Here is a 16,026-nt window from a genome sequence, read left to right as displayed (position 1 = left end):
ACCAAATAATGCCCAAGATACCAAAAGTTGGTAATTGGAAAACCACTGGGATGACATGGTAAAACACCAAAATGAGGCAGAAAACAACCAAAACATGGTGAAAAAACACCTGGATGGGGCAAAAAATAAGAAAATGAGGTGGAAGAACACCAGGATGAGGGGAAAAATATTGGGAAAAGGCAAAAATATAACCCTAAATGAGCAGGATAAGGAAAAAAACACCCGAATAGGAGGAGAAAGAATGATATGTGGGGAAAATCCCAAAATGAGGCAAAAAATAAAAATGTGGGGGAAAAACACTAGGAAAAGGTGCAAAAACATTGGGATGAGGGAAAACCTGCCAAACTGAGGTGGGAAAATGGCAGTAAAAGTGAAAAAACGACCTGGAATGAAGTGGAAAACCACCATGATGAAGTGGAAAAACTCCAAAATTATGTGGAAATGAAGGAAATCATGGAGGATTCATGGATCAGTATCAGGATTGGGAAAGATCCCTCTGCAAATCCTGTCCGGGCACGACAGACTCAGGATCTGGGATAGGATGAGTTTACTTCCCAACAGGATCAGAGCAGAATAACAAGACCCCAAATCCAACTTTTCCCTCCCACAATTCTCTTTCCCGGCTCTCCCTCAATCTCTCCAGCAGCACTGGGAGCCGGGGCCATCCCAGGGGAGTTTTCCATGGATTTCTCAGTGAATCCATCCCAAGGTCAGTTTTCAATGCATTTTAAAATGCAAATCCATCCCACGGCAAGAGTTTTCCATGGATTTCTGTAATGTGTTATTCCCATGGAATACAATTCTTTTCCAAGGGGTCAATACTTCAAAGGTTTTTTCCTCTATGCAATTCCTGCCAGGAATCTGCTCCTTTTTTCCATGGATCTGCAGGTCCCTCCCAGCTTCCATCTCCAGGATGAGCTTCCCTTTGGACCCACCATGGAATTTTGAGAATTTCGACTTGAACCTTGAAATCATTTCCTGACTCCTTCCTTTCCCACATTGCTAGTCCGGAATTCCAGCTGTACTATGATTGGCTTCTTCCAACTTCATTCTTATTCCAAAGGTGTCGCCGCTGTTCATGACAGGATTTGCCGGACATGAGAGAAGCTTCCGGCAGCTTCCTGTGGAATCCATCCCTGAAGCCTCATAAAATTTTGCTGTGGAAAGCCAATCATGATGGAAAAAACACTGGGATAAGCTGAATAAATCATGAAAAGGGATGGAAAAATACTAGGATGAGGCAGAAAAATACTGGGATGAGGGGGGAACTATCGGGATGAAGGGAAAACTATCAGGATAAGGAGGAAAAAACCTCAAAATGTGGTAGAAAAGCTACAAAACCAGGGAAGAATCTTGGGATGGGGTGGAAAACTTCAGATGAGGTGGAAAACTAAGAAAAGCAGGCAGAAAAGGAAATGGATGGATGAAAAATGAAAGGAAAATTGCACTGGAATGAGACAGAAAAGCACTGGGCTGAGGTGGGAAATGCCCAGATTTCAGGAGTGAGGTAGAGGTGCGTTTCCGAGGTGGAGGCTTTGAGCGTTTCCCGCCTCTGAGGTTTTCCCAAATCACAAGGTGAAGTAGTCCAGGTCTCTGTAGCCAAAGATACTGTAAGTCCAGATGAGGTCGGTCCTCCCGGAATTCTCCAGCAGCTGTGAAATCTCCTCAGTAACCGCTGCCAAAAGCTCCTCATCCTCTACAACATCCGAAACGTAGTCCCACAGCTCCAGCTTGTAGCAATCCTCGGGGATGGGATACATGACCAGGTGGAGATCCGGCAGCTCCAAGGTTTTCTGGACCAGATCCTTGATTGTGGCTGTGGACAGGGAATTGTTGTGGAGTCCCAGGAAGCGCAGGCGGGAGCAGCGCAGGAGCGTCGGGAGCAGCGCGGCCAGGTGGGAGTCATCCATGTCACAATCTGTGAGATCCAGGTGCATCAGCGAGGCCGAGGTTTCCACCAGGAGCAGCCGGAGCGGCTCCAGGAGACCTTGGGAGATGTTGTGGCCACTCAGATCCAACCTTTTCAGGGCTGCAGCATGGAAGCTTTGGGAGAGGAAGGTGAGGTCGGCGGGAAGGAGGGAGCAGTAGCCCAATTCCAAACTTTCCAACGGAGCCTGGAGGTCGCTGGTGGGAGGCAGAAAAAGAGAGGTGAGGCCCAAGGGAAGATTGGTGGGAGCTGGGAATGTCGGGATTCCTGGGGGAAATGCGGGGAATGAGAGCTGGGATTGCACCCCTGGAATCATGGGATTGTAGGATGGGTGAGGTTGGGAAAGAGCTCCAAGAACATCGAGTTGAAGGTGTTGGAGTCAGTGAGTCAGGGATCTCTCTGAATTCTTAAGAAAGAAATCAGAGTGCGGGGATTGAATTAAATCCTGTGGATAGACTGATGTATATTAAGCCACTCACACATAAGGTAGAGGTGTAAGTTTACGTTTTAGAATAAGTAAGTCAGTCAGTCAGTAAGTTTTAATATGAGCTCTAGTGCTTTTAGTAAGTGAAAGGTTAAAATGCCAAACTAGAAGTGCGAGTTCTAGTGAAGGTTGAAAAACATACTGATGTTTTCAGTAGAAGCTCTAGGACCATAGTTGTAGACAATACTTAGACGTACTAGAGCTATAGTAAAAATATTGCTTACATTTTTCAGACACAAGATAGGTCGTATGCATAGTCTATACGTAACCTGGCGTGTTAAGAAACCAGAATTCTAATAGTTTAGGAAGTGGTGGTTTGAGTTTCTGTCTTAGCTTGTTGGGAATATTCTATATAAGAATATGTACTGGGGAGAGTTAGTGCTTTTGCCATTGCTTTTTGCCATCGCCTTTTCTGCTCTTTGCCATTGCTTTTTGCCATCACTTTTCTGCTTGCCTTTTGAGACTGATGTGCTTCTGCAATAAATAACCTTTTAGCAACTATTAGCTGCTTTGCTCATTTAAGATAACCCAACAAAGTAGGTGCCTAGAGCACCTGAGGTTTGTAACCTCACATTTTGGTGCCCCGTGTCTGGTACCTTGCTCATAACCTCACATCAAAGCCTGAAAATCAGGGAATTATGGGATCATGGAGCCATGGAATGATAGAATGACTGAAGCTGGGGAACATCTCCAAGACTCATTGAGTTTGACCCCTGAGAATCCTGGGATTTTGAAATGATGGGGACTTGGAGTTACGGAATGGGTGAGTTTGGAAAAAGTCACCAAGACCATTAAGTTTGACTTCTGAAAATCCTGGGATTTTGGAATGATGGGGTGATGAAATCCTGGAATCACAGAGGTTGGGCAAAATCTCTGAGACCATCAAGTTCAAGTTTTATAATCATGGAATTATGGGATCATGGAGCCAGGGCATTGTGGAATTGTGGAGTTACAGAGTGTTGGGATCACAGAGTAAAGGAATTATAAGATCGGGGGATATTGGGATGAGAGAGTCATGGAATTACAGGATCATGGAGTTACGGGGTCACGGAGCAGTTAAAGTTGGAAAAGCCTTCAGGATCATCAAGTCCAACGTCTGGGAATCCTGCAATGAAGGAATTATGGCATCATGGAATCTTGGACTATTGGGATAATGAGATTGTGGGAACCTGAGATCACTAAGGTTAGAAAAAATCTCAGGGACCATCAAGAACAACTGTGGGAATTCTGGAATCAAGGATTGGCATAATGGAATCATGGGAATATTGAGATAATGAAATCCTGGAATTGTGGGGTCACTAAGATTGGAGATCTCCAAAATCCTGAAGTTCAGCTTTTGGGAATTCTGGAATCACAGAACTTTGGGATCATGGAATTATGGGATGATGGAATCATTGAGTCATGAACTACTAGGATAACAGAATCACGGGATCATGGGAATATTGGGATAATGAGTTCCTGGAATCAATGGATCCTTCAAGCTGGAAAAGATCCTCAAGACCCATTGAGCCCCAACTTTGGGAATACTGTAAACAAGGAATTTGGGATCATGAATTTATAAGATAATGGAAATGTTGAGTCATGAACTACTGGGATAACAGCATCATGGGATCATGGGAATATTGGCATAACGAAATCCCTGAATCACGGGATCACTAAAGCTGGAAAAGACCTCCAAGACCCTGAAGTTCAGTCTTTGAGAATCCTGGAATCATGGAATTCTGGGATCATGGAATTATGGAATAGTGGAGTCAAAAACTATGGGGATAACGGAATCTCGAGAACATCAGGATAATGAAATCCTGGAACCACAAGATCATTCAGCTTGCAAAAGACCCCCACAATCCCTGTGCCCTTGGGAATCGCCCCAGAGTGCGAGAAGGCCCCGCTCTGTGGGGAACTCACCAGAGGATCTGGTGCAGATTCCCGGAGAGCTGTGAAGATCCCAGGTTGAGCTCCCGGAGGCTGGGCAGCATTCCCAGCTGCCTGGCCACGGAACGGATTGTCATTGCTGATTCCGGCGTCAGGTGCCGCACGTCCACCTTGCTGTACCGGAACTTGAGGCTGCGCAGCTCCGGGAAGCGCAAGAGGTGCGGCAGGATCACCGAGAGCCCGGTCAATCCTAAATTGTTGAAGCACAGTTCCACCCTCCGCAGACAGGATGGATCCAGAGATTCCAACAAAGTCACAATCTCAGATCCTGAGATGTCCACTGCTTCAAATTCCCGGCACTTGAGGCGCAGGGGGCTGGTGGCTCCGGTCTGGAGCGCATCGCGCAGGATCTCATAGGACGTTCTGTTGACGGACAGGTCGGTGTGGACATCCACGCCCAGGGGCTGCGAAGCTGCCGCGGACGTGGCGACTCCAGAGCAGGCTTTGGGCCACTTGGATCCGTGCCTCTGGAATTCTGGCTGGTGCTTGGACACCTCCACACAAGCCTTGGCCAAAGCCTCGGTGATGAACCATACGGTCAACCCGGCAGGAGTGTCACCGGACACGGAGTCTGAGAGTCTGGTCATGTCCAGCACGCGCAGGCTGGAAAAACGAGAATAAACCTTTAGGATAGAAAGAGGAATTGGAGGAATTGGAGGTTGTGGCCATGCTGGAATTCCAACAACCCACCTGGAAGCCCTGCTGGGCTCTTCCAGCTCCCGCCGAAGCTGCACCACCACGGCCTGGATGACGGACTCAACGCAGAGTGTGCAGGAATAATCCCGGAGCAGCTCCCGGGGCCCCACAAGCCGCTGGAAGTGGAGCACCGGGAAAGGCCAAGCGGCCACCAAATCCCGCAGGACCAGGGCTGTTCTAGCACGGAATGCCGCTTGGAAAAGGACGGGATAGAGATGAGCAGGAAGGGCAGGAAGAGGGCGCTGGGCGATAACGCGGCGGGCGCAGAGGAAAAGGAGAGAATCCATGGATTCTGGGGGGCTGTGGGAATTAGGTGAAATTGGAGGGACCGCCCAGGATGAGGAGGAACCAGAGGAGAATTCCGGGGAAACTCCGAATCCAAGCGTATCCCGAAGGAAAGGGAAACTGTGGGAGAAGATGAGGGCGGTGTTGTGAGGGTACCCCCAGCGCAGCTCCCTAAAAAGGGGATCCCGGGGTACCCCCACCCTACCAGGGCCAACCCAAAATCCCTCAAGAATCCCAAATCTCTCTGAGACTCCCGAAATTCTCACAGGGAACCCCAAGTTGTCCCAAAGTCCCCTCAGGGATGCCCAAAACCGGCCCTGCCCCTCCCCGACATGGCGCGCCCCACTCACCGCCCGCCCGCAGCCCCCACCCGCCCCCGGGCCGTAGGGAAGCTTCACTTCCGTATTTACTTGTTGTAGCAACCAATCAAGTAGAGAGATTCACTCTGGAGGTGGATTCCTTACATCTAATAGAATCTTAAACAGTCTGTCATTGTTTTATTTAACTGTCATTAGCCTAAGAGCGACGTTGGTGGGGGGACGCTTTAACATTCTGCCTTTCCATTTGCTCACGTTGCTGTCAATCAACAATCACTGCCATTCTATTGGCTGGCGGTTGGCGGGGGCGGGAGGGTCTCTCTGAGGCGATCTCGCGTCCCCGCCGAGCCTCCCTCCAGCTCGATCCCGATTCCCGATCCCCAATTCCGATCCCGATCCCGGTTCCCGCGGCCACGGAGCGGCAGCAGGAGCTGAAGGTGCTGCTGAAGCGCTGGGAAGCGGAATTCCTGCGTGAACGAAGGGGAAATCCCTGAAGGGAATTCCTGGAATTAGGGGAGGCGGGGCGGGGGCCTGGTTTGGGGGTCTTTTCGAGGGGTGCTTGGGGTGGCTGAGGGGGTCCTGCAGGTAGTTTAAGTTTGCTGGGGTCTGTTTGGGGTGATTTAGGTATTGCCTGGAATGAGCTGAATTTGTTTAGGGGGTCCTAAGGCTGGTTTTGAGATGCTAGAGGGTCTTTATGATGGTTTTGGGGGGGTGTTGGAATGCAGGATTTAGAGTAGGGGAGTCCTGGGGTTTTTTGTGCTGTCTTTGGGGTGGTTTTGGGGTTTTTGGGCTGGGATTAGAAGGCCCTGGAATGGGGCAGGTTTGGTTTGGTGGGGTACTGATAGTTTTTGTGATATCCCTGGAATGAGGGGGGTGCATATTTGGGGGTACCTGAGGTATATTAGGGGGTATGAGAGAGTCTTAGGGGTTGCTAAGGGATCCCTTGAATGAGTAGGATTGGTTTAGGGGGGTCATGTGGTGTTTTGGGGTGTGAGTGGGGTGGTTTGGCAGTACCAGAGTGGTCTTTGAGCTGATTTGGGGATCCCTGCAATGATGAGAACTGATCTGGGGAGGGTACTGGGGGATATGGGTTGTCCTTCAGAGTGAATTTTAGGATACTTGTTGTGGTTTTTGGGTCTGAGAGCATCCTTGGGTTGGTTTAGACAGTTCCTGAAATGGGGCATGTTTATTTTAGGGGGTCCTGGGACTTTTTGGGGTGTCCCACGGTGACCCAGAGCGGGCAAACAGGGCCGTGGCTCGGCAGTTTTTGCCGGCAGTTGGCGCAGGCAGGGTGAGCAGGCAGGGCTGCAGGTTTTCACACCAGTGAGGTTTGCTGTGTGCTGTTTGCTGTGTTTCTATTGGCTTCTTGGTTTGGGATTTTCTGTTAGGAATGGTTTTTACATCATGGAAAACTGGGGTGGGTACAAGTGCATGTAACCAAATGGGACCCTTGGAAAAGGATGAGTCTGTGCAGAGCTGTTCCTGCCTGCAGTGTTTGAGCTGATCAGTGGTTCCAGGGGTCTGTGGTGTGAACAGGTGAACGATCTCCTTTCGCTGCTGGCCTGTGGGAAATGGATTTGTAGAGAGTTTTAGGGCCTGACAGAAGGCCTCAAAATTCCCTCAAAAATTCAAGATGGCCCATGTAGCATTGGACAGCTCACTGAGACAGGACCTAGTGCTAAAAAAAGCCATCAAGAGAAAACATAGAGCAAAAAGATTTGCCCATCTTTATAAAGAAAACTGGAATAGCAATTTCAAATCTGGGGACTCATCAAAACAAGTCACATGAGCTTTATTTCTCCCTCAACTCACCTCAGGTGAGGCATGGAAATAATTCTACCGAGTGGGGCGTTAGATGAGTAAGGATGCCAATGCTACTTCCATTGTAATTAGTGACAGGATGACAGATGTCAGTGCTGTCAGACATGAAATCTTACAGAACAGAGCTGCCATCGATTTTCTTTCACTGGCATGTGGGCGTGTTGTGAGGATTTTGAAAGATTGTGTTGTATAAACTTATCTGACCACTCAGTGTCCATCCACAACCAACTTCAAAAATGGAGAGATTGAACAAATCCAATTAAAACAAAGGATGGATCATGGTTAGACGACTTGTTTGAAGGATGGGGTTTTGTCCCTTGTCTAAAAGAGCTTTGCAAAATAGGTTTTTATGCATGGATTGTTATAGTGGCAATGTTAGTGATAGTGCCTTGTGCACTTCACTGTGCACGGTGAATAATTAACAAAACCATCCAAGAAGTTCTTTCTGTTCAAGACAGAGAGGGAAATGTGGGAAACGGTTTTCTAGAGAGTTCTCAGGGCCTGCCAGAAGGCTCACACTGTGTGCATCTGTGTGCAAACATGGAGATAAGAAATGCTGACTTAGAAATGCTATGGAATAGGAGAGGTATTGTTGAGAGAGAATTGGACCTAGAAAGAAGTTTCAAAGGATGGCATTGCAAATCAGACTGGATACTTTGGAGAAATAGAATTATGAAAGATGCATTGTCATGGAACCCACAAGGGGTGATTTCAGATGATTGTCTTTAAGGCATTTGACAGTAGGATGTGACAAAAGCTGGTAGGCCAATAAACTTCTCATGAATTGTAATTAGGAAATAGTTGGTTTCTGATAGTGATGGTGTGAATGATAATATCTGTCATGTGGCTGGACAGTGCCCAGGCAGAAAGGGACCTGGGGGCACTGAAGGACAGCAGCTGGACATGAGCCAGCAGTGTGCCCTGGTGGCCAAGAAGGCCAATGGCCCCTGGCCTGGATCAGGAATGGTGTGGCCAGCAGGAGCAGGGAGGTCATTCTTGCCCTGGACTCAGCACTGGTGAGCTCATATCTTGAGTGCTGTGTCCAGTTCTGGCCCCTCAGTTTAGGAAGGACGTTGAGACGCTCGAGCGCGTCCAGAGGAGGCAACGAGGCTGGTGAGGGGCTTGGAACACAAACCCTGTGAGGAACGGCTGAGGGAGCTGGGGTTGTTGAGCCTCTACAGCTCTCTGAAAGGTGGCTGTAGCCAGGTGGGGTTGCTCTCTTTTTCCAGTCAGCAACTGACAGAACCATAGAACACCGTCTCAAGCTGCATCAAGTGAAAATTAGGTTTGGAATTAGAAAAAAGTTTTACACGGGAAGAGTGATCAAGTACTGGAATGGTCGGCCCAGGGAGATGTTGGAGTCACCATGCTTGGATGTGTTTAAAAAAGTCTAGATGTGGCACTTGGTGCCATGGTCTAGTTGAGGTCTTAGGGCAGGGGTTGGACTCGATGATCTTGAAGGTCTTTTCCAACCTGGTGATTCTGTGAGTACTCCTTCAAATCCCAAAAAAACCCATATCCCAAAGAAACCCCGGCAAAAAAAAGGCAAAATTACGCAGGTGGGAAAATATCGGGATGATGGGAGAGCACCAAAATGAGGGAGAAAATACCACAGTGATCAGGGAAACACCAAAATGAGGATGAAAACAGAGAAATGAGGTGGAAAACGACCAAAAACAAGGTAAATAACCTCACATAGATTAAGTCCTGAAATACGAAAATTCGATGGAAAATGATTTGGATGAGGTGGTAAAACATGAAAATTAGGGGGAAAACCATAAGCGGACAACCAGAGGGATAAAAAGAAAAATATCAAAATTATGTAGAAATCTGGCAGGTGAAGGCCCAAGATACCAAAATGAACTGGAAAAAGTGATGAAGAAAAAAACCCCAAAATTAGGTGGAAAAACATCAGAATGAGAGAGAACATAATGGGAAAAGGCAAAAAAACACAAAAGGCAAACCCAAAATGAGGTGGAAAAAACTTGGAATGAGGAGAACACCACCCGAATGAGGGTAAAAATAATGGGAGATGGCAAAAAAAAATACCCAAATGGGGTGGAAAACAACCGTAATGATGAGAAAAAACACCAGAATAAGGGAGGAAAATAATGGGATGATTACTAAAACAAAAAAATTATGTGGAAACCTACAGAATGAGGCTCGCAATACCAGAAATGAGTTGGAAAAACACCTATGAGGGGGGAAATACTGGGATAACATAAAAGAATAAACCCAAAATGAGGTGAAAACCAACCAAAATAAAGGGGGAAAACACCAGAGCGAGGGGAAAAAGAATGGGATGAGGAAAAAATCCCAAAATGAGCTGGAAAAACACCAAAATGAGGCGGAAAACAGTGATATGAGGTAGGAAAACACTGGGATCAGGGGAAAATAGAAAAATGAGGCTGAAAACACTGGGAAAAGGTGAAAAAACACCAGGATGAGGCAAAACCTGCCAAAATGAGGTAGGAAAATAATGCCAGCCATGGGTTTATGCACAGAGTCACAAACGGGACGGGACTGCTGTGGAACGCGTCTCGAGCTGCTTTATTATTTGTTTTTCTTACCCAACCATCAGACTCATTACATGGATGGGACAGAGGGAAGATGCCAGCAGCTCATGTCCTTGGCAACAGCCAGAGAATGTGATGTTACAAGGAACTTTGAAAGTTTTTTGACCAAGCACCAAAGCAAAAGCATATTGACAGTAGTTCTATCCAACCACTGTAAGTACATGTACCTTTGGTTAAATCAATGCTTGCTTCTTTCAAATACAATACCTGATGTAAGCTTTAAAATACAATGCACTGAGCTCCATTATTAAGCTTAGATCTTCCTAATATCTTGCTAGATATCTTTTCTGCAGCTTAGAGAGTTATTCTAGCCAAGAGTTAATTCACAGACCATTGTTCTATTTGTATTTGCTTTCTGCATCTCATAGAACTTTTCTGCTGACATGCCTTATGCTTTCAGCTTAGCTCTAATTGCAGTTCTGTTGTCTCTGAGGCTTTTTTGCAGCTTTCCCAAAACCCTCTGATTTTAAGGATTCCCACAGGAAAACAGAGCTAAAAAGTGAAAAAAACTCAGAATGAGGTGGAAAACCACCATGATTAGGTGGGAAAACTCCAAAATAAGGTGGCAATGAAGGAAAACCTGGAAGATTCATGGATCGGTATCAGGATTGGGAAAGATCTCTCTGTAAATCCTGTCTAGGCGCTACTGACTCAGGATCTGGGATAGGATGAGTTTCTTCCCAACAGGATCAGAGCAGCATAAAAAGACCTCAAATCCAACTTTTCCCACCCTCAATTCACTCTTTCTCAGCTTTCCCTTAATCCCTCCAGCAGCACTGGGAGCTGGGACCATCCCAGGGGAGTTTTCCATGGATTTCTCTGTGAATCCATCCCAAAATCAGTTTTTCAAGGCATTTTGTATTGCAAATCCCTTTCATGGCAAGAGTTTTCCATGGATTTCTCCAGTGTGTCATTCCCATGGAAGACAACTCCTCATGGTCTTTTCCAAGGGATCAATCCGTCAGGAATATCCTGCTCCAGAGGTTTTTTCCACCATGGGATTCGTGCCAGGAATCTACTCCTTTTTCCATGGATCCGCAGATCCCTCCTAATATCGAGCTCCAGGATGAGCTTCCCTTTGGATGCACCAAGGAATTTTGGGTATTTCCACTCCAGCACTTTGGAATTGTCTCCGGAATTGCTCCTTTCCCAAATTCCTGTTCCTGAATTCCAGCTGTGCAATGACTGGTTGCTTCTGACTCAATTCTTATTCCAGAGGTATTGCCGCTGTTCCCAAAGGGATCAGCTAGACACAGGAGACTCTTCTGGCAGCTTCCCGTGGAATCCAACCTTGGAGTCTCCTGGAATTTGGCCTTACAAAGCCAATCCTGGTAGAAAAAACACCAGGATTGGATGGAAAAATGATGACATGGGATTGAGAAATACTGGGATGAGGCAGAAAAAAACAAGGAGAAGCTGAAAAAATGCCAGGAGAAATAATGAAATTGGGGTAAAAATACTGTGAAAGGCAGAAAAATGCTGGGATGAGGGGGAAAATATTGAGATGAAGGAAAAACTCTCGAGATGGGGAGGAAAAACCTCAAAAAAAAAAAAAACAACCAGAAAACTAGAAAACCAGGGAGAAATTTTGGGAGAGGTGTGAAAAACATAAGGATGATGGAGAAAGCTAACAAAACCACGCAGAAAAGCACCAAAATGAAGGAAAAAGAACTACTGGGATGAGGCAGAAAAGCACTGGGATGTGGCAGAAAACACAGATTTCAGGAAGGAGGTGGGGACGCTTTTCTGCGATGGAAGCTCTGAGCTTTTCCTGCCTCTCAGGTTTTCCCAAATCACAAGGAGAAGAAGTCCAGGGCTCCATGGTCAAAGGTTCTGAAAGTCCAGACGAGGTCGGTTCTCCCGGAATTTGCCAGCAGCTGGGAAATGTCCTCCTCGGCTGCTGACAAAAGCTCCCAATCCACAAACTTAAAAAATATATTCCGATCGAATTTTGTTTGGTCCCATTTGTAGCAATCCTCGGGGATGGGATACGCGACCAGGTGGAGATCTGGCAGCTTCAAGGTTTTTTGGAGCAGATTCTTGATCATGGCCATGGACAGAGATGTGCCGTAGAGTCCCAGGAAGCGCAGGCGGGAGCAGCACAGGAGCGTCGGGAGCAGCGCGGCCAGGTGAGAGTCGTCCATGCGGCCATGAGTGAGATCCAGGTGCAGCAGCGAGGCCGAGGCTTCCTCCAGGAGCAGCCGGAATGGCTCCAAGAGATCTTGGGAGATGTTGAAGTCCCAAAGATCCAACCTTTTGAGGGCCGGAGCGTGGATGCTTTGGGAGAGGAAGGTGAGGTCGTCAGGAACAAGGCAGCAGTTGCCCAAATCCAAGCTTTCCAACGGAGCCTGGAGGTCGCTGGCAGAAGGGAAAAGGGGAAGGTGAGGCCCAAGGGAGGATTGGTGGGAAGTGGCAGTTTAGGAATTCTTGGGGAAATGCGGCAGTGTGAGCTGGGATTCCATCTGTGGAATCACAGGATTGTGGGATGGGTGAGATTGGGAAAAAGCACCAAGAGCATTGAGTTTGACCTCTGAAAATTCTGGAATTTTGAAATGATGGGGTCATGGAATCATAAAATAATGGCATCACTTAGTTTGGGCAAAATCTCCAAGCTTTCAGAATCCTGGGATTATGGGATCATGGAGTTCAGGAATTGTGGAATTGTGGAGTTATGAGGTCTTGGAATCACAGAGTTAACATGTAGTTATGGGGTCACGGAGCGACTGAAGTTGGAAAAGTGCTCAGGAGTATCAACTTCAACTTTTGATAATACTGGAATCAAGAAATTATGAGATGATAGAATCATGGAGTCCTGGACTATTTGATCATGGGATCATGGGAACCAGGGATCACTAAGGTTGGAAAAGATCTCTGGGACCTTCGAGCCCAAACTTTAGGAATTCTGTACCTAAGGATTAGCATAATGAAATCGTGGGAATATTGAGATAATGAAATCCTGGAATCATGGAGTCACTAAGATTGGAGAAGATCTCCAAAATCCTGAAATTCAGCCTTTGGGAATGCTGGAATTACGGAATTTTGAGATCATGGAATTATGGGATGATGGAATAATTGAGTCATGAGCTATTGCGATAACGGAATACCAGGATCATGGGAACACTGGGATAATGAATTCCTGGAATCAATGGATCCTTCAGGCTGGACAAGACCTTCAAGACCAATCAAGCCCAAACTTTGGGAATCCTGGAAACATGGAATTTTGGGAATATGAGTTATGGGATAATGGAAACATTGTGTCATGAACTACTGGATAAAAGAATCATGGGATCATGGGAATAATGCATTAACGAAATCCTGGAATCATGGAATCATTGGAGAAGACCTCCAGGATCCTGAAGTTCAGCCTTTGGGAATCCTGGAATCACAGAATTCTGGGATCATGGCATTATGGGACTATGGAGTCACGAACTGTTGGAATAATGGAATCTTGGGAACATTGAGATAATGAACTCCTGGAAACACGGGATCACTCAGATTGGAAAAGACCCTCAAGGTCCACGAGCCCAACCATTGGAAATACCCCCGGAGCACAGGAAGGCCTTGTTCCATAGGAAACTCACCAGAGGATCTGGTGCAGATTCCCAGAGAGCCTGGTGGAATTCAGGTTGAGCTCTCGGAGTCCGCTCAGCATTCCCAGCTGCCGGGCCACGCAGCGGAGTCTGATGGCTGATTCTGGCGTCAGGTGCTCCAGGTCCAATTTGCTGTACCGGACCTTGAGGCTGCGCAGCTCCGGGAAACGCGAGAGGTGCGGCAGGATCATCAAGAGGTCTGCCAGTCCCAAATAGACAGGTAGTTCCACTCTCCGCAGACAGGAGGGATCCAGAGATTCCAACAAAGTCACGATCTCTAATGCTGAGATGTTCACTGCTTGGAATTCACGGCATTTGAGGCGCAGCAGGCCAACAGCTCCGGGCTGGAGCGCCTCACACAGGAACCCATAGGCAATTCTGTCAATGACCAGGTCGGCGTGGACGTCCATGCCCGGGGGACGCGGAGTAGCCTCACCGGTGGTGGCTCCAGAGCATCCACTGTGCCTCTTGGATCCTCGCCTCTGGAATTTCTGCTGGTGCCTGGACACCTCCACACAAGCCCTGGCCAAAGCCTTTGTGCTGGTCCACTCGCTCCTCCACTCTGGGTCATCCATAACTGCTGTCATGTCCAGAACATGCAGCCAGCACCCGCTGGAAAAAATAGGAAGATAACATCAAAATACCCGGAAGTATGGGAGGTTGCGGCCATGCTGGAATTCCCAAAACCAACCTCGATTGGTGCCTGGGTTCTACCAGCTCCTGCATACGCCCGCATGACGGCTTGGACACAGTCAATGTAGGGATCATCCCAGCACAGTCCAGGTGTCCCAGGAGCTGCTGGAAGTTGAGCACCGGGAAAGGCCAAGTGGCCACCAAATCCTGCAGGACCAGGGCTCTTCCATCCAGGAATGCCGCTTGGAAAAGGACGGGATAGAAATCAGCAGGAAGGGCAGGAAGAGGGCGCTGGGCGACGATGCGGCGGGCGCAGAGGAGAAGGAGAGAATCCATGGATTCTGGGGGGCTGTGGGAAGTAGATTAAATTTGGTGAACCTCTGAGACAGAGAAACTGAGAATTAATAATCAAGCCTCAAGAAATGCTTTCACTAAAAGGGGCCTCACAAAACTATGCATTTACTGTAATTTACGGTGCTGACAAGAGCAGAAGCAAAGCAAGGCTACAAGGTGAGGTCAAGAGCTGGAGTGCACAGACAGGATGCAAGGACAAAGGCACCACAGGATAAGGGGGTCCTCAGACCCCTGAAAGCAGGAAAACTGGAATCAAAGTCTAGATGATGACCAAAGGATGAAAAAGACAGCAAGGGCAAGGGAGGCAAAGTGAAAAGTTCATCTGAGAGGAAGACTATTTACTCCATCCCAAAGAACCCCATTTGAACACCAGAGCAACCAGAAAGGAACAATGCGCAGAAAGAAAGAGACGTGGAGTTAATTTTAATATGAAGCACAGACAGGCAATGGATGTGTATTAGGCGTATTGTGTAGTCCCAGTTTGTAGAGAATAAAAGGAGAAGTGCAGGTTGCCAAAGGTGTGCATGGTTTTGGAGGAGCTATCCCCATGCACCTGAACACTGAATAAATACATACCTACTCTTACAAGTATTTTTTGCGGTTCATAGAGAGTTTTTCCGTGCTTCACCCTCAGGATTCAGAACCACTAGAGAGAATAACCGGGAAACTCCGAATCCAAGGATATCCCGAAGGAAGATGAAGCTGTGGGAGAAGGTGAGGGCGGTGTTGTGAGGTTACCCTCAATGGAGCTCCTAACGAGGGTCTCGGAGTACGCACACCACACCCAGGCCACTCCAAAATCCTTGAAGGATCCCAAGCCCCTCCGGGAATCTCGAAATTCCCAAAGGGATCCCAAAATTATCCCAAAGTCCCCTCAGGAATTCCCAAAACCGGCTTTGCCGCCAACCCCAAACATGGCGCCCCCCACTCACTGCCCACCCGCAGTCCCAACTCGCCCTCAGCCTGTACTGAAGCTTCACTTCCGTGTCTGCGTGTAACAACCAATCAGGGAGCGAGACCCACCCAGGGGGCGAATTAATTCGATCTTTCAGCTGTCTGTCATTGCTTTATTTAATTCTCATTGGCTCTACAGCGTTGTGGGCAAACCCTTTGATTTCCGCCTTTCCATTGGTTCTTTTTGCTGTCAGTCACTATTTCCTGCTTTCCTATTGGTTAGCGCTGGGGGGAGCGGGAGTTTCGCTCTGAGGCGACTCTGCGGTCCCCACCGAGTCTCCCTCCATGTCGATCCCGATCCCTCATCCCCGATCCCGGTTCCCGCGGCCATGGAGCGGCAGCAGGAGCTGAAGGTGCTGCTGAAGTGCTGGGAAGCGGAATTCCTGCGGGAACGGCGGCGGAAACCCAGCCAGGGGCTCCTGAGGGGCCGCGGCGGGAATTCCCCATGTTGATACCC

General features: G+C 47.8%; 2 protein-coding genes and 1 long non-coding RNA gene across 6 annotated transcripts; 1 reads left to right on the top strand and 2 right to left on the bottom strand.

The window, feature by feature from the left end:
• Positions 1 to 530: 530 nt before the first annotated feature.
• LOC130266295 (leucine-rich repeat-containing protein 14-like) lies at positions 531 to 5,661 on the bottom strand. Its single transcript, XM_056515608.1, has 3 exons — positions 5,034 to 5,661; positions 4,317 to 4,946; positions 531 to 2,124 (listed from the first exon to the last, which is right to left on the bottom strand). The coding sequence occupies exons 1-3, from the start codon at positions 5,324 to 5,326 to the stop codon at positions 1,569 to 1,571; spliced, it is 1,479 nt and encodes a 492-aa protein (XP_056371583.1). The 5' UTR covers positions 5,327 to 5,661; the 3' UTR covers positions 531 to 1,568.
• Positions 5,662 to 5,956: 295 nt separating this feature from the next.
• Positions 5,957 to 11,617, top strand: LOC130266301 (uncharacterized). Its single transcript, XR_008842814.1, has 2 exons — positions 5,957 to 6,078; positions 7,030 to 11,617. It is a non-coding gene; the product is annotated as an uncharacterized LOC130266301 (long non-coding RNA).
• Positions 9,989 to 15,678, bottom strand: LOC130266296 (leucine-rich repeat-containing protein 14-like). Of its 4 annotated transcripts, none has more exons than XM_056515610.1 (5): positions 15,548 to 15,678; positions 15,192 to 15,317; positions 14,320 to 14,641; positions 13,620 to 14,240; positions 9,989 to 12,396 (listed from the first exon to the last, which is right to left on the bottom strand). In XM_056515610.1, exons 3-5 carry the CDS (start codon positions 14,595 to 14,597, stop codon positions 11,832 to 11,834), a joined length of 1,464 nt encoding a protein of 487 aa, XP_056371585.1. In that variant the 5' UTR covers positions 14,598 to 14,641; positions 15,192 to 15,317; positions 15,548 to 15,678; the 3' UTR covers positions 9,989 to 11,831. The 4 variants fall into 4 exon arrangements, with proteins under 4 accessions (XP_056371585.1, XP_056371586.1, XP_056371584.1 ...); XM_056515611.1 differs by having other exon boundaries at positions 14,320 to 14,610; XM_056515609.1 differs by having other exon boundaries at positions 14,320 to 14,610; positions 15,192 to 15,678.
• Between the last annotated feature and the right edge of the window lie 348 nt (positions 15,679 to 16,026).

Source organism: Oenanthe melanoleuca, unplaced genomic scaffold (genome assembly GCF_029582105.1).
Source record: "Oenanthe melanoleuca isolate GR-GAL-2019-014 unplaced genomic scaffold, OMel1.0 S011, whole genome shotgun sequence".
Classification (NCBI taxonomy): Eukaryota; Metazoa; Chordata; class Aves; order Passeriformes; family Muscicapidae; genus Oenanthe; species Oenanthe melanoleuca.
This window is presented reverse-complemented; position numbering and strand designations above follow the sequence as displayed.